General features: G+C 43.0%; 4 protein-coding genes across 4 annotated transcripts; 2 read left to right on the top strand and 2 right to left on the bottom strand.

Moving 5' to 3' along the window:
• Positions 1-680: 680 nt before the first annotated feature.
• On the top strand, positions 681-6,452 carry EAE98_003164 (uncharacterized protein; the record flags this gene model as incomplete). The annotated part of the gene is made up of 5 exons (XM_038950784.1): positions 681-1,618; positions 1,684-4,261; positions 4,318-4,753; positions 4,806-5,256; positions 5,556-6,452. The coding sequence occupies exons 1-5, from the start codon at positions 1,304-1,306 to the stop codon at positions 6,450-6,452; spliced, it is 4,677 nt and encodes a 1,558-aa protein (XP_038813313.1). The 5' UTR covers positions 681-1,303.
• Positions 6,453-7,164: 712 nt separating this feature from the next.
• EAE98_003165 (uncharacterized protein) lies at positions 7,165-7,428 on the bottom strand (the record flags this gene model as incomplete). Its single annotated transcript, XM_038950785.1, has 1 exon — positions 7,165-7,428. The coding sequence occupies one exon, from the start codon at positions 7,426-7,428 to the stop codon at positions 7,165-7,167; it is 264 nt and encodes an 87-aa protein (XP_038813314.1).
• Positions 7,429-16,576: 9,148 nt separating this feature from the next.
• Positions 16,577-16,813, top strand: EAE98_003166 (uncharacterized protein; the record flags this gene model as incomplete). Its single annotated transcript, XM_038950786.1, has 1 exon — positions 16,577-16,813. The coding sequence occupies one exon, from the start codon at positions 16,577-16,579 to the stop codon at positions 16,811-16,813; it is 237 nt and encodes a 78-aa protein (XP_038813315.1).
• Positions 16,814-17,029: 216 nt separating this feature from the next.
• Positions 17,030-18,178, bottom strand: EAE98_003167 (uncharacterized protein; the record flags this gene model as incomplete). Its single annotated transcript, XM_038950787.1, has 5 exons — positions 17,030-17,290; positions 17,539-17,607; positions 17,664-17,721; positions 17,776-17,981; positions 18,167-18,178. 5 exons carry the CDS (start codon positions 18,176-18,178, stop codon positions 17,030-17,032), a joined length of 606 nt encoding a protein of 201 aa, XP_038813316.1.
• Between the last annotated feature and the right edge of the window lie 2,684 nt (positions 18,179-20,862).

Genomic DNA, 20,862 nt, shown 5'->3' on the forward strand with positions numbered 1-20,862 from the left:
AGGTAAGGAAGGGGAGTATGTGGAGAATTTATATACAATCTCTCCCGCTGTATTCGTACTCTGCTCGGCAATGTATGACATCTTATTTTTATCTCATTTACCTTTCGTCATGTCATGTAGGTAGGTAAGTGCTAAGTAGACAGATATCATTGAATGTCTATACTCCTCATATACCTGGTACTCTTATTATTAACATTGGCAAGGGGATACATAGTAGCACTTCTTCCCTTCTCTTGTTCTTGCCTCTCACTTCACCTTCACTCGATTCCAAAACACTCATCGTCGTCAATATCAACCGCGCGCATATCGTATACATAATCTAACATCTCATCAATTCATTCTCTACCTAATTGACCACTCAAATCGCCCCATTAATTGATCAATCATCTCATCTCTTCCCTTTCAACGGTTTTGCACCAGGATCCATTCGTATACTTGAGCATGATTATTATCATCATTAACTATTATCACTATCTTCCAAATGGATTCCACTCCTTCTTCTTATCCACCCACTCACGTACCTTCAAATCCACCCCAACCCCACCTACCAACAGTGAACCCTCGCTCCCTCGATACTCGTCGAAAGAGAAGAAGAAAATGGTTAATAAACCTCGACCTTGTCCCCGCCATTTTCTGTGGTTTGTTGGTCCTGGGAGTTTCGTGGGAATTTATTAATATCTGAATATAAAAGTCATCTTTTCTATCTTTTCTCTCTTTTCTCTCTTTTCCCTCTTTTCTCTCTGGGTATCTCCGTCCATCTATTATCTATCTTGAGTCTGGCTACCTATCGACCGATCCAGCTCTTCACCAATCAATCCATCCATCCATCTCTCATTTTACTTCCACCTTAACCTTGCCCACCACTCCATCTTTGCTCATTAATAATCATTCACTCCCCTCCCCCTCCAATTCACTAGTATACCTCCCATCCATCCGTATATCGTATATCTTTTTCCCTTTTTTTTCTTCTCTTTCTTTTAATTGGTACTTCACTTCTTCCTACACTACTACCAATTCATCTTGCCGAATGAGTCAACAATACTACCTCCCTAGTCACCTCTTGAGTTTTTGCTGAGCCTGCTGCTGCGTTCCACTTGCAATTGGACCTTGCTCAATATATATCTTCGTCCACACTCAAAGAAGAGAAAAAGTTTGAATCTTTCGGGGAAATCTTTTTTCGCGTTGGATACCCACATTTGTCCTCTTGCTTCCCCTCGTCCATTGCATTCAAGTAGAGATATCTTCCCCAAAAGAATGATCTTCAACTTGACATCTCTCCCCTCCTTGAACTAGACAATTCAAGATGCTCGATTACAATTCGGGTTCCCTTGCTGCTGCAACTTGCGCTCTTCTTTTGGTCATCACTCTGACTTTCCCATCCGTTGTCTCTATCATTTCTCATTTTCAAGAAAAAGGAAAGCAAATCCCCAATACATATACAGACAAAGATGGAGTTGCCACCGAAGAAACAATCGCTGCCTTCTCAACAAAAATTCCAAAGACTTTACTCATTATATCTACACTTCTCGGTTTTGCAACTTCGATAATTCTGGCCATTCTGGATCTCTTTCATTATGATGCATTGAAGCTTGAAGATTGGCTCAATGTCGCATTTTGGGCAAGTCGCATCTCTCACGCCCTTGGGCAATACTTACATGTTTCATTTTACTAACCTGTCCATAGTCATTCATTCTGATCCAAGCGGTTAGCACTATACTGATCAGAAGTCCTACCAAAGCATTTACCAATGGTGCTCGTACAGCGGTCTCCGCTGTCTGCCTCTTTTCCATTTGTCTCTACCAAGATGGTCTTATCGTGGAGGATCAGTCCGCCCAGGTTAACTTCCGTTCAAGTGCGACTTTCTGGCTCCGTATCTCTCAATTAATACTCGCACTATTTGCCGCCATCTCCGCCATCTCATTTCCACGTCGTCCGCATGTGACTAGAGATAAGCACCCCGTCGATGCCATGTACTCCGTTTCTGCTCTTGATAGATATACTTTCTCCTGGGTGGGAGATCTATTGGCTCTGGCCTCTAGTAAAAAGCGTCTAGAATTACAAGATCTACCTAAAATGGACCATCATACTAGGTCGCAGGATCTCAGTGATGCATGGGAGGAGAGGAAGCATACTCGGGCACTTTGGATCGAAATTTTCTTGGCACATAAATCGCCCTTCATCATTCAATGGATCCTTACAGTCTTCCAGGCCTTTGGAAATTTCGCACCTCAATTCGTGACCTTTCAGATTTTGAAAATGTTAGAACGCCGTCAACCTGGAGACGAAGTCCCTTTTGGAGCTTGGATTTGGGTAGCTACATTATTCTTGGTCACCCTCGCCGCAGCTTGGATTGAATCCTGGATGTTCTGGATTTCTTGGGCTGAACTCGCCATTCCAATTAGGTCCCAGTTATCGGCTCAAATCTTCCAGAAAGCTATGAGACGTAAGGATGTGAAAGGTGCAGCTAGATCGGAAAAGAAGTCTACTGTAACATCTGAAGAAGCTCAAGAGTCGATCGCACAAGACAAATCAGAGGAAGAGGAAGAAGAGGATAGTGATCCAAAGGGAAAACAATCTACAGTTAATTTGATCGGTGTGGATGCCAAGAGAGTTTCAGACTTTTGCTCATTCAACAACTACTTCCCTGGTTCCGTTTTCAAACTTGTTGTCTCCTTTTCTTTCTTGATCAGTATCATTGGATGGAAGAGTTTGCTGGCGGGAATATTGGCTATGTCTTTGACTGTTCCTATCAACATTTACTTTAGTAAACGTTATTCAGCAGCTCAGGACAGACTAATGAAGGTCAGAGATGTTAAAATGGCAGTTGTAACTGAAGCACTTCAAGGTATTCGTCAAATCAAGTTCTCCGCATTAGAATCGAATTGGGGCAACAAAATTGGACTCGTCCGAAAGAAGGAGTTGGATGAGCAATGGAGTGTTTATCTCAATGATACAATGTTACTCTTTTGTTGGATCACAAGCCCTATCGCTCTTGCTGCAGTAGCATTAGCAGTATATGCTTACCTCAATGGAGTTCTTCTACCTTCGGTCGCATTCACTGCCATAGGCGTCTTTGTCAATCTGGAGGTTACCCTCAGCGTCATTCCAGAACTTACCACGGACTTGATTGATTGCTACATTTCTATTAATCGTATCCAAAGATATCTGAATGGGGCTGAAATATCCGAAGGTACCAATGATGCGCCCAATGTTTCATTCGAGAAAGCTTCAATTGCATGGCCATGTGCTGAGGGCGAGGATGAGATGGACGCCAACGAACGATATGTTTTAAGAAATGTCGATGTCTCCTTCCCCGAAGGAGAATTGAGTGTCATCAGCGGTAAAACTGGTACCGGAAAGAGCTTGATGTTAGCGTCGATTCTCGGAGAAGTCGATATACTTGCTGGTAAGGTCAATGTTCCTCGAGGACCAAGAGCCAAAGATCGACATGATCATCTTGCCAATAAAGATAATTGGATCATTCCATCGTCAATTGCTTTCGTTGCTCAAATCCCGTGGATCGAAAATGCCAGTATCAAGGATAACATTCTTTTCGGATTACCACTTGATGAAGATCGCTATCAAAAGGTTGTCGAATACTGTGCTCTGCGCAAAGATTTGGAAATGCTTGGAGACGGTGAGAATACCGAAATTGGCGCAAATGGTATCAACTTGAGTGGTGGACAGAGATGGAGAGTTACATTTGCTCGGGCCCTCTATTCTCGTGCAGGCATATTGGTTCTCGACGATATCTTCAGTGCTGTTGATGCTCATGTTGGTCGTTTCATCTACGAAAAGGGTCTTACTGGTGAACTTGGTATCGGACGTACTCGTATTCTCGTCACTCATCATGTCGCTCTCTGCAAGGCCAAAGCTAAATATCTCGTCGAACTTGGTGATGGAACGGTTGAAAGTGCAGGTCTTCTTTCGGACTTGGAAGAAGCGGGTACACTTGAACGTATCATCAGTCACGAAGAAACACCGGAACAAATCGCTGAGGACCAAGCTCCCATTACGATATCGGAATCATCTACAGTCATTAATCCATCTGTGTCTTCTAACGATGAGAACACTGATGGAAATTCGTTGGCGAAGGTTGTATCACGAAAGGATGATCCAAAGAAATTCGTCCAAGAAGAGACGAGAGAGCGTGGCAGTGTTAAAGTAAAGGTCTATGGACATTATCTCAATGCTTCTGGTGGATGGTCTTTCTGGATTCTTGTTTTGATTGCTTTCATTGGTCAACAATTCTTGATCACTGGTAAGATGTCGATGCTCATTAAATTCTACTTGGGACAATTACTAACGCTTATTCAGGTCGCTCTTGGTGGTTGAAACTTTGGACAGCGAGCTATCAAGAATCTAGCATTATTAACTCCATGTTCACAACTCAGGCCAACCACTTACCTTCATACGGCAATGTACAGAATTCATCTTTCCAAACGGAAGCAATCAAGCATGACACCACATTCTATCTGAGTATATACGTTGCTCTTTCGGCAGTTTCTGCTGTTGTAGGAACTCTCCGATATTTCTACGTTTACACTGGATCTATTCGTGCATCCAAGATTCTATTTGAAAGACTTTGCTTTACGGTTTTAAGAACACCTTTAAGATGGATGGACACAGTACCACTTGGTAGAATTTTGAATCGATTTACTGCCGATTTCAATGTGGTTGATGGAAGATTGGCCAATGATTTTGCATTTGGGGCGAATAACTTTTTTGGATTGATTGGGATCATTTGCACAGGGTATGTGTATCGAATTCCTTTCTTGTTTTTGCATCTAAACTAACGATGATAGTATAATCGTCTCTCCATGGGTTCTCCTCATGTCTGCTGTTCTCTTGGCAGTATGCGTCTACGTGGCACTTCTCTATCTCCCTGGTGCTCGTGAAGTCAAACGTCTCGAATCAACCGCCAAATCCCCCATCTTTGAACAATTCGGTTCCGCTCTTACAGGTGTAGGCACAATTCGCGCATTTGACAAAACAGATATCTACATTAAAAGCATGTGGGCCAAAATCGACGATCATTCAACTACATTCTGGCATCTCTGGGTCTTCAATCGATGGATGGGATGGAGAATGGCTTTCGTGGGTGGATTGTTCTCAACAATTGTGGCGATTGTCATTATTTTGCTTCCGGAAATCGATGCTGCGCTGGCTGGGTTTGCGTTGAGTTTTGCGCTGGCTTATGGTCAAACGGTCATGTGGACAATCAGGCATTATACTAATTTGGAACTTAATATGAATGTAAGTTTTGATAATTTTTCTTTATTCCGGGTATTTTGGGTGGAAGAAGGGCGAGGAAAGCATTGTGGAAAGCTTCTCGAAGGAAGAGGTGATGGCTCTCAACAAAGAATACCAACAGTCGGAGGTGATGGACGAGATAGTGAAATGCTTTCAGGGGGCAAGCCCCCAAACCCCCTTTTGCTCGCTGCGCTCGATGATGTTTCATATGATCTTATTCGGCCTCCATGGCAATGGCCCCCGGAGGGCCAGCGGAGCGTCATTTTCACTCATTGGCAATTACTGACTTTTCAATATTATAGGCGGCAGAACGTATCATTGAATACTCAAACCTCAAAACCGAATCTCTAGAAGGATCAGATCCACCAGCAGCATGGCCAACTGAAGGTCGTCTCGAAGTTAATGATTTAGTTGTCTCATACGCAGATGATCTTCCACCCGTTCTCAAAGGTCTTACATTCCGAGTCGAACGTAGTGAAAGAATCGGAGTAGTAGGACGTACTGGAGCCGGTAAATCTTCATTGACACTCGCACTTTTCAGATTCCTCGAAGCCCGTGAAGGAACGATTCATATTGACGGTCTCGATATTTCTAAAATTAATTTGCATTCGCTTCGTTCGAGATTAGCGATTATCCCACAAGATCCAGTACTTTTCTCTGGAACGGTTAGATCTAACCTCGATGCTTTTGATGAACATACAGATTCGGAACTTCGAGATGCTCTAGAACGTGTACAGCTTATTCCACCAACTGGACAAAACACTCCCTCAACATCCGGAACGTCGACTCCTTCGCTCCAGAAAAACAAGAACCTCTTCACATCCCTGCAATCACCAATCACCGAAGGTGGACTCAATCTCTCGCAAGGTCAACGACAACTCCTCTGTCTCGCACGCGCCATCGTTTCACATCCGAAAATTATGGTATTGGATGAAGCAACCTCGGCAGTGGATATGGATACCGATGCATTGATTCAAAGATCTATCAGACAAGAGTTCACAGATAGTACATTGATTGTTATCGCGCATCGACTTAGTACGATTGCGGATTTCGATAAGATTTTGGTGTTGGGTGAGGGCAAAGTCGTGGAGTTTGGAAAGCCGAGGGAATTGATGGAGTTGGATGGGGGAGTGTTTAGGGGGATGGTCAAGGAGAGTGGGGAGAGGGAGAGATTGGAAGAATTGATTTTGGGAAAGTAGGTTTGGGGAGGTGGGGTACTAGATGGGGATAGAGATGGGGACTCATGAACGGGATGATTGACGGATTGGGAAAAGAAAATTATGAATAAATGATTCTTTAGCGTGGATAATTGCATGATGCATATATTTGAAAGCGCATTTTGATAGATAGATAGATAGAATTTCAGGATGATTTTTCTATTCATGAATGGCATTGGCATACAGTAGTATGTAGAAATCGCTCGCTCCCTCGCTTATATATATGCTTCTTCTTTGGTGATGGTGATGTGATGATGATATTGATGCTGATGTTAATGTTTGTAGTTAATGTTTGTAGTTGATATTTGTAGTTGATATTTGTAGTTGATATTTGTAGTTGATATTTGTAGTTGATATTTGTAGTTCATGCTGAATGATGATATGATATCACCGTACTGAAAAGATCTTGTTATATAGATACCTACCTAGAGAGAGATATAGATCTCATAAGCTAAGCTAAGCTATAAGCTAAGCTAACCAATTATTTATAGAAACTGAAACTCTACATAACGATGTGGAATTCGTAAATACCTAGGTAATATTAGAAGACTTTTTAATGAGAAAAGGTTTATTAGAGTCTAGAGGTTTAGAGTCTGGAGGTTTAGGTTGGAAGGATTGTTGAGAGTGGGGGGTAGAAGATAGCGTTTTTTTTTCTGTTTTTTTTTCTGTTTGTTGTTTATGGGGAAGATTGTTTTTAGATTGTTGCGGCAGGGAGGTTGAACAAACATTGCTCAGCCTGAAGATATGCACTCTTTTCGCTCCGACTCATGTTTCGCCATTCTTTACGGACGCGGATGGTTTCCGCAGTACATGTGCCATTGTAGAAATGGAGGCTAGTGGTGTCAATCGTCTTCTTGGGTGTAGACTTGAGTTGAGACTTAGGTTGAGTGGGAGTAGCCTTTGATGAAACGATTGACAAGAGGGCGGCGGCGAGAGCTACTGTCTGGGTGGTCTTCATGGCTACGATAGGTAATCAAACAAGTGAAATTAGTTGAAAAGAGAAAACTTGTATGGATCGTATGACAGTGGTCTCTACTGTAAAAAGTGTTAATGAAACAACATCTCATCGAGTACCTCCTGCGAACTATATAGTAATCATCTAGTTGTCTCTGTCTTCGAATTCACATCCACTTGATGTAATCCTTCAGCCCCCGTCCAACAAATATTTAATCTAAGAAAAGCCAGCGTTTAACCCGGGGAAGCAAGAACCATGCATGCAAATGCGGCTTCGACTGCAGACGCGTACTCTGTAGTTTTTTCGATAATGGGTGGCTGCGGGGCGTGTGGATTTCAAGATTCAAATTCGATTTTTTTTTTTCAACTTCATCCGATAATGCGCCATGATTCTAACGGCATGTAGTTGACACATCGTTTTCTACCGTCTGGAACTTCGAATACCCGTATCGATCAAGGGGGGAAATAGTGACAAGGTGGGAATTTGCTATGGTACTTGTCGCCAGCCGAGATATCAAATTCTCAACACATATTAAAACATCACGAAGGACATTTCCTTATTGAAACATCTCCCAGTTATCAAAAAGCTCATATTTTCAAGTCAGGAAGCTCAAGATGGAAAATTCGATCAAGTGCTCGAAGACAAGGAGATATCATCTGCAAACCAGCATACACATCTCTCATAACCCCTGTCCCAATTTCTCTCACATGCTCGTGCAGCCAGATATTTGCGGCTCCGATGCTAGATGCACGTACCGCAAGATGGTAAACTACATGCGGAATCATCTGGGTCTTTAGCGGCGGAGATGCTTATTTCTGACAGCAGGAGTAATGATTATGCTTCAGGCACAGTATGTAATTGATCAGATTGGGGAATGCAAGTGAAACTGGAGTTAACGTCCACTTGACAGATTAGCTTGGATGAAAAGGGTAGGAGCTCGTGTTTCCCCGTCGTGTGGTAGTGTGGTAGTAGGGATATGCGACTCGGACACTTTTGGGTTCAGGAGAAGAAGGCTAGATGGAAAGAACTACTTTAATCGTGGTTGAGTTGAGAATGGGGTGGGTGACTTGGGTTGAGCTTTGAAGACCGCGTGGTCTTGTAGAAGAGGGTTTGGATGTTAGATGTTCACACACTTGACATTGGTCTATTAATTGCTCAACAGTACAAATTTCAGGGGGCTAATAGCTGAAAAGTTCAGGTTCTTAATGATCAAATGTTAATGAATGAATAGACCGACAATGTCACAAAGGATATAACAAGCTTATCACAAGTTGCTTCAACATTCGGCTCCGACACCACATTCCGGAAGCTGTGTACAGTATCTTCAATATTACTGATACTCTATATATGAACTCATCCTACCATTTCAGATCTGATCGGAGTAATAGCCGACCTGTCAAGGTCAGGGTCTTTCCGGACCGGCGGCTCGACCCACATACCCGCACCTATAAGTGGATCTACCTGACACGATGAGCATACATTCCTTGGCAATCTTCGGTCCCGAAGCAACTACCGCGAGCGGTACTCATTTTTAAGTTTGAGGGCGTCAAATCGAGTACTCGATACTCGCGAGTTTAACTTTCGACAACCGAGTTTGGCGAGATGCGTGGATGTGCTACGAAGGAATGGGTATGGAAATTCGGAATCTCACCACGGTATGCTCATCTCTTCAAAATCGATTTTCTATACAATTGTCAGCCCCCCAAAGAGGGAAAAATCTGTAGTAGGGGCTACGTATGCTTTCTCTTGGCAAGTCAGCATGTCGTCGCTGGAAATGCTAATCCGGAAGATTATTTCCGATACCGCTGAGGTTAATCATTTTGTAGCCGCGTTCTAAGCTGAGACTCTAAGATACGTCTTTATAGAATCACAGCCTTATGCGTGAAATGACTCGGTGGCTGGTCTGCGTTAGTATTCTTGACCCCTACTCGATCGGAACGGGAAAACTGGGACAAGGAACTCGCTAAATATTCAACCCCTTACAGAAAAGAAACATTGTTATTTTAGATTGAGATAACAATATGAATTTATATTATCGATATCACGAGAGTTAGAAAATCTATAAATAATATACTTGCAAATGTTCTTGTATAATCAATAATCGAAACCCCCATCTCATAGAACAATTCAATACGAATTTCGAGAAAAAAGTAAAGTAACGTTCAACATCCCGCTTTTTCTTCCGCATCGAATCCTAAACTTCGGTGGTGGGTCCCAGTGACTAACAACGAACTCTGCGTCTTGAGATTTCTTCAAAAAATGATATAAGATCAACCTTCTATATGAATGAAACATTACAAACATATGCGGAAGAATCCTTGAGTAGTGTTGACTTGTGATAGTGTATCAATACATTAAATCGTATCTTGATACTATCTATGTAGGATAATTTTCTGTATTCATATTTCAAAATCGATGTTATTCAAAAACTATGTCAGGGATCATGCTTGATTTAATTCCGCAAGGCAGATCAGATCGAGTAGACTTGCCTAGTACGCACTAATCGGTACTGCATAAGTCTATTTCGGTTCATTTTATATATTTATAAGGATGACGGTGACGACAATATATCTCCACTATATACAGCTTGACGAAATCAGAAATCTCGATAATTGCGTAGGCTACGAGGGGCTTGGTTACTTGTATTTTGAGGACTTTGATGGGAAGGGAAGGGTACTCGTCCCAAACTATCCCGGGGTATCTTCTTCTTCTTCTTCATAAGAAGAAAATTCATAGAAACCACCCGATAGTCACCACAAAAACCATATTTCCCAGTACCATGAAAATTTTCTCTAGGATACTGTAGATAGCTAGGTAGTTTATTCATTTATGATATACTAAGATATATCATATCTTATCAATAATAGATCGTACCCCTACAAGTGGAGTTATAGTGAATCATCCACGGCCTGGAGATTATACAAAATTGGCGTGTACACCAGGATTGGTGAATACAGACATCATTTTTCAAGTTCATGTCTCTGGACGGATCTCACGGTAAGTTGTGACGAATTTGCGGAAGAAACTTCACGAATACATTTGTGATGGATGTTTGTGAAGTCTCAACTATCCATCCGCTTAATGTGAATATGAGATGTATAGAACATGTGTTTGTCGGTTCTTCATAAAAGCAAAATCTCATGCACGATGCGCTATTCGAAAATGAATGAACTGTAACCGTAATTGAATTCCAAGACCCGATGTGGATGATCGATTTGTAGAGGCGGATCATATATATCTGGGACCTGGATAGAAGTTACCGCGTTCTCGCTGTAAAATGTTCAATGCGCACGTGAAATACATAGCAGCTTTCCACGAGTATCGCAGATGTATTGAACTACTAATAAATTATTACTATCGTGCGCTAATACTATGTTGATTTCACGCTCGGTAAGAATTTGTCGAATTCCGCCAGACTGCAAGATGCGGTTTGATTGGATTCTAAGCGGGCCGTGTGATATCTCGAATCCGCTGGGAGATCGCCAATATACCTCATGAAGGACCTGTTACTTGTTGGGTTGGTTGAAACTCTATTATGCTTCTTGAATCCATATCGAGACCTTAGAAAGAGGACTGGAAAACTTTGATTTGAGCCATAATTTTGTCAATTCTTAAACTTGTTGTTGTACCAGATCCTACAGTCCCTATCTATTATGGTTTTAACGATGATCTCTCTAGGATAATTGAAGAATATTTTTCATTGCCATCAATTGCGATATCTTCGCTTTGTGTCCTTGAGAAAGAAATGCACATCACATGACAACCGCGTTGAATCGAGAACCAAGGAATAGAAGATCTAAAGACTCATGTCTTTCACATGTCATCTGGACCAATGCAATCACTTGGCGATCATTGATATTATCTGCCTCTTCACTTCCCTTCACGGCTAAACAGATCTCTTTTCCATCCCATATAAAAGCCACATCACTTGACCATGATACACAACTTCTGTATAGGAAGAATATCGTTGACAGCTACAATCTCACACATGAACCCGCCTCGAAGAAAATATCTCGAACGCCTCGTTACCTCCTCCCACCTCCAAGTTACCAGGGAAAACTCGACAGGGCTACCCACATACAGATGAGAGGTCATCTCACGAGCACCACTCCAGTTCTTCAACACCCCAGTATAGTGCAGTTCATCTGAAGTACTCGCTAAGGACCTTTTCACCCCACTTCCATGCGCATATTATCCCCCTCTCTAACATCTCACCTCTGAGCTCTTTAATATGAGCCTCGATCAGTTATTCCCATCCGCAGATCACTCCGCCATCACCATCACCGAGAATTCCTCGACCCCATCTACAAGCAGACCGTCTCGATAACTTTGCAAAAATCTCAAGATACATACGAACCAGGTACATGGAAGGATCATTTCTCACCTTCTAGCTCCTCGTACTTATCTATATTATATCATACCATCCCATCACATTGAATATTTTCGAAAAACTCACACCTCGACTTTTCCAAGACAGTAAGTTATAGGTACCCACTACTCGAAAGAATCTCTATCCCCTAGACGTATCTTTCGCTCTCTCTTTAAAATAAATCCTACTTTCTAGATTTTCTACCCCTAAAATACTTAAACGTAGAGGCATGAGCGGACGAACCCGCTTTACTTCCAAGTCTTATATTCAACCGAGGCAACAATCGCCCCTCAGAACATGTCGCATTCGACAGCATTCAAATCGACCACGAGTAGAGTATTGATCACGTATGAGCAATTTATCAACCGTACTGTGTAATCACGCATGACCTAGAATACGGTGTTCTCACAATGGGACAAGCACGCCGCACACAGAAAAGATATCATTGACTTTCCGCGTGCACATTCAATCCCGAGAGCACAAAGCAAGACAATGAAAATCCTCCGTCGGATAGTGGAGCAATTCGTAGCGAACCACGATGGCCTGAAGCAATTGCACATCTGTACTACGTTCCAATCTCGCATTCTTGCTATTCATGGTTTTTTTCCCGGATATGAAAGGGAACCTTCTGGTCCGCCACAGCGTGTCGATATCGAGAAGCTCCGGCTGTTGAGTAGGTAGGTAGCGCACGTGTGGCTCTAGTCATCAAACGAGATCATATTGAGCTCCTTCCCACAAATGGATTCCGCATAGGCTAAACGATGGTTGAATCTTTGGGGAGACGGAAAGGTCATTCGAGGTCCGAACTTTAACTTCAAGAAGCATCTTTTCAGACAGACGACTTTCTCAGGGAACTGACGATCATGCGGAATTGGAGAACTTTGGTTTCTGAAATAGAGAAGCTTGAAGGTGTGTATTACTCAACTGCCATCGATGCTATCACCAAGACAAACCCCTTCCTCTCTTTGGAATACAACAAAGCACTGTGTGATTTGGAAGTATCACTATATACCTACCGCTTTCTGGCATGGATTCTGACTTAGAGGCGTTCAGCCATTATCCAGCAGATGGTAGCTTCGCGGCACTGCCTTGTCAGACAGCCGCAAAAACCAATAGGTAAGTACATGAAAGATTGCACTATAACATGTTACATCACAAGCCAAAGCCCCGGATTTTTCAAAGTAGCGTGAAATCATTTGATGAAGACCCTCTACATTATTACTGAAACATACTAGGTAGTAATAGGAGCTCCTGATGAGAAATATTGATTCAATAGATTACTGATGTTTCGGTATCGGAATGATTATTTCCCACAGGTCACTAAAGAACAAGGCGTCCGAGTTGTCGAATTTCTCGGAATGATTTGTTACGATTGAGATATATTCTATAAGATAAATGAGATGATAGTCGACATGATGATATGAAGTACAGCCCCAACATATGGAGGAAAATGGAAGTGAAGACGCCGAGATAGATACTGAAGATTAGCAGTTGATAGAGATGAAGCTTCATGATATTGAAGCTCTTAGACAATTTTCAAAGCTTTCATTCCCGAACGGGAAAAATGATGAGACGTGGATAGCTTGCGACGTGAAGTCAAGGATTGTCCTCTCCAAAATGTGGAAAGGAACCCGAGATTTTTTCAGAGCGACATGGGAACATAACGGGGTGAATAACAAAGATATTGAGGAGATAAATGCTTTCTTCTGGAGATCGATACAAACCATATAGAAAATATCAAGCTAAAGCATAACAGTATTAGAGTTAGAATAGACTCAGATCTGCAAGCGAAGAACAAAAAGGTAAATAAGACTACCGCGGAGGTTCAAACTATTTGGGCGTTGAAGATTCAAATACGTTTCAAGCCCCGCATAATGAGGAGAAGAGCAAGACACACACGGTAGCTCCAACACAAGTGGGCAATACGGTACGAGCAGTACCAGTTGTCTCAGCGTTCGAAAAAGTTGACGCAACGACCGAGCTGTAAATCAAATTCGATATCAAGACACTGGGTATTCACACGTCCATGTACTCTGATCCAGATGGTGGCCAAGATACCGGCACTGTCAGCTGGAAGGACATCAGACGCGCGATACGTAAAGTTGTTTTTGAATCGTGGAAAGGTAGAGGTTCTGCGGTTGAGTTACAACCTGCCGCACATCTTGACTGGGGCGATAGCAAAAAGATTGGCTGTCACAGACGCCATCCAGATCCGTATTTTGCCCTTATCCAACTTCGTGGTTTGGGAAAACGACTCAATACACATTTTGGCTCAATCGCAATACTTTCGTTTAAACGAATGATGGGAAACATCCGAAGCCTCGAGTACAACCAAAGCATATCGATTCTTGAGGTTCCGTGAGCTCCTCGTACTTCTCGACTACGCATCTATGAATACCCACATGAAAGCAATGGCGAATATTGCACGCATGTACGGAACCGAGATAGGTCTCGCATGCGGAATGCCAGCTGCATTTATAACTTCCAGCTCCCCTCTCCCTATCTTTTGAATTGAATCAGCGTCCTCTTTCGCAACTTCTCACGGCCAAGGATCGTTCTCTGAAAATAAGCCTGCCTGGATGTTCTGCATCAACGGCAAATCATTCCAACTAGACACTATCCCGGTCCACCCAACATTTCGATATCTGGTATGTTCGACATGCAGGGCATGATGGAAGTGCATCTTTCTTTCCATACACATATTTTTGCTCATCTCCATTCGTATTTTGCGTTTTGCTTGGTCTTCAACCACCATCATTTACTCATATTAGAATATCTTCCCACAATAAAATAAACTCTCTTCTCACGACCATGAATGCAATCGTGAAGTATGTATCGTGATTCCTTAAACTCGCATCATATCATCCGTTGCACGCCCTCGGCGCTCCATAATCCATATATCCATTTCCCATTGAGTGTGAACGCTGTACTCATTTCGCGTTTCAATCATCGCTCGCTCGCAGCCCATAGTGTGTTTGCAAGAAATCTATAGACATTCGATCCAAATAGTATATAGTTAGCAGCCCGTATCACCACCACCACTCATCCATCCATCCATGATTTTTCCGCGCCCATTTTATTCCATCACATCAAATCGTTCCAAGACGCGTAAACCACATGAACTATGCAAACTATCCCTCCAGCAGCAGCAGTGCAATCATACCTGCCTACCTCCACAACCTACCCTACCCACCCTACCCTACCATCTCTCCACAACACAATATTCGATATTCAGTATTCAATATTCAATATCCGTATCAATATCGCAAGAATACCTACATAACCACAAAACTCACTCATCCAAGCAGCCCCTGCACCCAAACCCACAGCGCACAATTCGCGATCCAATATTTGCGATACAACATTCGAGCTCCAACATTCGCGATCCAACAGCGATCCAACATTCGCATTCACATTTACATCCACGGCCGTTCGGTTCTCAAGACTTGAAGTTCACTAGTGCTTCGATTTCAATGTTCAAAATATGGGCTGGGCTGGGCTGGCGGAATATACCCTCATGTACCCTTAACCTAACCTTGACCTAACCTTAAACTTAACCTTAACCTAACCTACCCACAGAGGAGTAACCAACCTAAGGATCGTAAAATCCGCCGTGCGTCTATCCTATCCTATCCTATCTCGAGCCACCCCACCCTCGGACCCAAGCCATCGATTTTTCAACATCGATTTTTCAACATCACCTCCACACCTCCAGCTTCTAGCCTTCTAGGTAATCAATCCCACCTGGTGTACTGTACTTCCTCTCACTGTCTTGGGTTTTTCTTCGTAGAATAGAATAGAATAGAACGGGATGGGATGGGAGGGGATGGGATGGGATGGGATGGGATGGGAGTTGTAGAAATCAATTATTTTCGTGAGTTGGTTTGCGATAAGGTTGTGTTTGTGTTTGTGTTTGTGTTTGCTGTGGTGAACGAGGTGAACGAGGTGAACGGGGTGAACGAGGTGAATGAGGTGAATGAGGTGAACGGGGTGAATGAGGTGAATGAGGTGAACGAGGTGAATGAGGTGAATGAGGTGAACGAGGTGAACGAGGTGAATGAGGTGATTTACTGCGAGGTAGGATGAAGTAGTGTAGGAAATGGAGGGAATGTGTACTTACTAGATCCATGGATAGGTAAGTAGTTAGGTATGCAACTCAACTACCTAGAGAGAGGTGGTATGGTGTCGTGCAGGTGGTGTGATGTTGTGCCATGTGGTGTGGTTTCTTCTACTTCAAGGTCAATCACATCAATGGTGATGGATGGGTATACTCGTATCCATATCAGAATTCGATCCACCACCTCATTAAAGAAAGCATTCCCGCTTTATACCTAGTGTTATCAGAATCTCAAAGTCGGGAATATGATTGGAACTTTCTCAAGTGATCCACACCCATGATATTAGTAAATACAAAAAGAGAGAAATGAATCAGGAGAAAGGTTGGTGGAAATCACAAGACATGTCATTCATGTTCATCAAATGCATTCACAAGGGAAGGGAAATCAAGGTACTTGTACAAAATTGTTATTACAATATTCAAGTCAAGCTGTTCCTCCACAAGAAACCCTCCTCGGCCGTCACCAAAGCGGACTTTTCGTACAAGTCAAGCCTGACTTTTTCCTTTTTTTGGTGTTTTTTCGTTTTTCGAGTTTTTTGGTGTTTGTTGTTTTTCGTGTTTTTTTGATGTTTCGTTTTTCGAATGTTTTTGGGCTTTTCTGACTTTTACCTTCTACTCAAACACCACCAACCTTCAATTGCCCAAAAGCAAATTGAACTTCTGCCATGTTTCCTTTGACCGAAGCCAACTCCAGCCCACCAGGCTTGAAAACACAGCTGACCCCGAATACAAGAAGGGCCGCAGCCTCGAAACTTCAACCACCACCCCAACCCCCACACCAACCACCACCCCAACCCCCACACCAATCCCCACCTCAGACTCCCCAGCCAAACCGTCCCACCACATCAACAGTCACCAACCAACTCACCATCACCAGCCAACGTCGATCCCGTACCCATTAATAAGACCTCACTCTGTTGTAATATTTGCTTTGAAAGACAACGGGGGACGTCCCGCGTCTTCCTGAGTCCCATTAGGCTAAGTCGGTCACGAACCCTCTCGGGTGTGCCTGCCGTCCTGGTGTTTTCCTCAGGCAATCGATGGTCAGTGAGAAGGAAGTCAGGGGGCTCTCAAGCTTCCTGCCGACGCAGCCTGCTATATTTACACCGTCCTGACTATTACTCGACCTGATCTCCCGTCAGAAACTGCATCCTGTCGTGCCATCGGCGACCGGGACGTACAGCTCTGCGAAACGAAGAACCTCCGCACTGGACGTATGGTTCATCGAGGGAGATCGTATAAGGATCAACAACAAAGTTTGGTAGAATTAACAGAGGAAGGCGAAGACATAGTAAGTGGAGAGGTGGATCATGAAGATGTGGGTTTCCGCCCAACCAGTTCATCACACCTGCAACCACACCATTCCGAACTGCGAAAACCTGTTGTTTGAGGTTAGAATTGGTCAAGGTAAGAGGTGAAGGGAGGAATGAGAATGATGGAAAATACATACTTCTTGCGATAAGAATAATAAAAGATATTTGTCGAACCGGATAAAAATGATAACGATATTGTCGAGAAAGGAAAGACCGAAAGGAAAAACCGAAAGGAAAGGAGGAAGGAGATAACAATTCTACAAGGTGTGTTAGCATGTTGGTGGTGCGACGACGTGTTCAACTTGATGACTTACCGAAACTCGAACGGGGACAGAGTCGATCGTAACCAGAAGAAGCACGCAAAAGGAAAGGACAAATCGATTCTGCAATGGGTGTTAGTATCTTGGTGATCAACAATGTATTCAAGTTGATAACTCACCACAACTCGAACGGGGCAGAGTTGATCGTATTCAGAACAAGCACACGAAAAGAAAAATCTGTAGGTAGTTAGTGATGTTATTCAGGTAAGACTGCATTGAGGAAAAACTTACACAAGAACAGTCGGAAAAGGGTGAGGAAGACCAGACGCAGACGAGAATAGTGCGAATGGGTCGCCGGTGGTGGTATTGAAAGGACCAGCGTGGTGAGTACAAAGGGTAGGTGGCTTTGTATTGTCGAAGTACCGAACAAGTGATGAAGGTCGAGACGAATAAATGTGTCTATCCTTTGCAACGGCCGCTACAAAGAAAAGACACTCCTAAAGTCCGAATCGCAAGTAAGGTTGAAGGTGACCAGTGGTCCACAAGATGAGCGAGTCGACAGAAGTGGAGTTGTTAGTTCTATGCAGTTGGCGCTACACAGAACCTTCAAGTTCGAAATCTGACGAGGCTCGATCGAGTGGTTTGGTCGATTGAGAGAGGAGACAACGATTGTTCAAGAGACGAAGTAAATCATTTTCAGTTGCAGTTGGCGCTACACCAGAAAGGTTGATAAAGTCCTTCTAGAGAACGCTCGTTGTCGAAGAAGTTGAGGATACCAGGAACAAATGAATGATTGAGATCGATGGATAGAGGTACTCAATGATTGAAATGTAGGATCAGGTCAAAATGGTCAATCGCTTGCAGCAGGCACTACAATTGAAAGGCAAATTGAGATGAAGAAGAAGGTATCGACAAACGAGAAGGTGTTGAAGGATAATGAGGAACAAAAGAATGATTGAGATCGGTAGGCGGAGGCACTCAATGATTAAAATGTTGAACCAATACCAACGAGGACACTCTCGTGCAGCAGGCACTACACGAAAGAGACCAAGATGAAATGGTGAAGGTTGTTGATATCCGACAAAGAGAAGGGAAGAAGAAGGGAGCGGAGGAGGGGATGGCGAAGAACAAGTCAATTGAAGAATAAAAAAGATCCAAAGGGCACTTTAATGATTGAGATGTTGGTCCAAGACATGGAGTAAGTTCAATTCAATGCAGTTGGCGGATCTGCAAAGAAGAGAACAAACTCCAGTCTGGAGGAGATTCGTGTCGAGAAAAAAGGAAATCAGAAAGGGCGCGGGGGATGTGGAAGTATTTAAGTTAATTTGAAATCCATCTCGGTGCGCTAGATCACTTCGGTTGAGGAGAAAATTTTCTCTGCGGCTTACAAGTGAATATTTGAATATTGGAAAATGAGGGAAAGGTGAGGGGAAACGGGTTGAAAGTGACGGAGAATGCCTTGTCGGCGTCTGTTGGGAAATGAGATTGAGCAAGTTTTCTTTCTCCCAACCTTGTTTCTCGGGCGTCTTTCCGATAGACGCGGCGCGTGTGAGATATCAAGTGAATTTGTCTTTGTTTTGTGGAAACTGGGTGTGGCAGAAAGATGGCGCAATCGATGAAAGTGAATTGTGTTGAAGATATCACCAATAGAAAAATTCTGTTGAGGGCGGTGAGGTTGGAGAGGCAGTGCAAAGGATGAAATTTTCATTCAAATTTTCATTCAAATTGGCAAGGTAGCTGGAGTGAATATCGTGAGTCTTTGATGGAAGCTTCCAAGGGATTCTTGGACCACCAAGGTACCTCGGCAGCGAGATGGATTGACAGTAGAGAATGGAATGTAGGTAAGTGGAAGTGAGAGGTTCAAGGTTGAGAATTGGATGATGAGAATTGGATGATGAAGTTGTAGAGTGAAGGATGAAGCTGTAGAGTGAAGGATGAAGCTGTAGAGTGAAGGATGAAGCTGTAGAGTGAAGGATGAAGCTGTAGAGTGAAGCTGTAGAGTGAAGCCAATTCAAAGTTACTTCAAAATTGATATCAAAGTTGACCTCGATGTTAATACTTGATGCTGATGTCGGTGCCAACCTTGGTATTCCCAAATTTATATCTTCAAGTATAAACTACAAGAGAACTTTCAAAGAATGTGATCATAAAGTCCATCTACCAGCCCTTTCATCCTCCCTATGTCCATCCTCCCTTCTCATTTCCATCCAACCTCTCGCCGACATCAATATCATATAAGTTGTGACTCTAACCCCAGTATCAAGTAGATAGATCCAAACAAGCAGCTCCATAAACACGGCTCTTCACCCAAGAAGAATATCACCAGCATGAAGTGAAGTCAAAATAGTATAATCTCCAAACAACCTCATCTGAGTGCCCTCCATCCAAGAACTCTCCATACAATCCATCTACCTACAATAAATGCATATATAAACCATCATCCAAAGTAACCTTACCCATTCTACAGATTCCAACCATACAAACAATAAACCATTAACATGAATCCAGCGTGAAGTTGACATGACATGCAAATCCCAGAGCCAAAAAAATACAGCATCAGTATTCCTACTTCCAAGGTTAGATACGTATAGCACACATCACACATCACACATCCAACCCAGATATCGATAGATCTTCTCCTCCTTGATTCCCATCATCCAGTAGGTACCTACCTGGATTTATATTATTGCTATATGAATATCAATCAATACTCACACTTACCCATCACTCACCTGACTCTCCCCCAATCCACTCACCCACCCACCCAGCACATCCCTATACCTACCTACCCAAAAAGCAGTGCAGTCACAAGTTAGTCATCACAAACACCCATCCCCCATCATCACGTTACCTCCCTCTCATTGGCTCCCTCCCCCAAGAAATCTTTTGTTGCACATCTCAAAAACACTTCACCTTCCTCGTTCACCAGCACATTTAAACCAATTTTGAAGAAGAATTACATGGTCTGGGAATAAAAACACTTTTTATTTTTATTCCCGGTTGATGGTTTGGGTTTCGGATTGCCCAGATGGATGTATTGATATTGGGTGGTGGTCGGGCCGAGAGTTTCGGGTTGGGTGGAAGGGGGCCGGAGGTGAAGGTATTGTTACTTGGATGGTTTCGGTAATGGGTATGATCACGTGGATTTCTGGAATGGGGGGGAGATATTGGTTTGGTAGGTTTGACTGGATTATGGTGTATGGAATAGATATGAGGGAGGATTTTGAGGGGAGTATGGAAAGGGAACTAACTACCTATCTAGATAGATAGGTAGATAGTAACGCCTGAATGATTACTATACACAAGAGGAAAGGAGATTTCATCAACATGATCATTGGGCTCGAGATGTAAATCAAGACTTTTGTATTGCATTGTACA

This window comes from Botrytis deweyae, assembly GCF_014898535.1.
Source record: "Botrytis deweyae strain B1 chromosome Unknown BDEW_005, whole genome shotgun sequence".
Lineage (NCBI taxonomy): Eukaryota > Fungi > Ascomycota > Leotiomycetes > Helotiales > Sclerotiniaceae > Botrytis > Botrytis deweyae.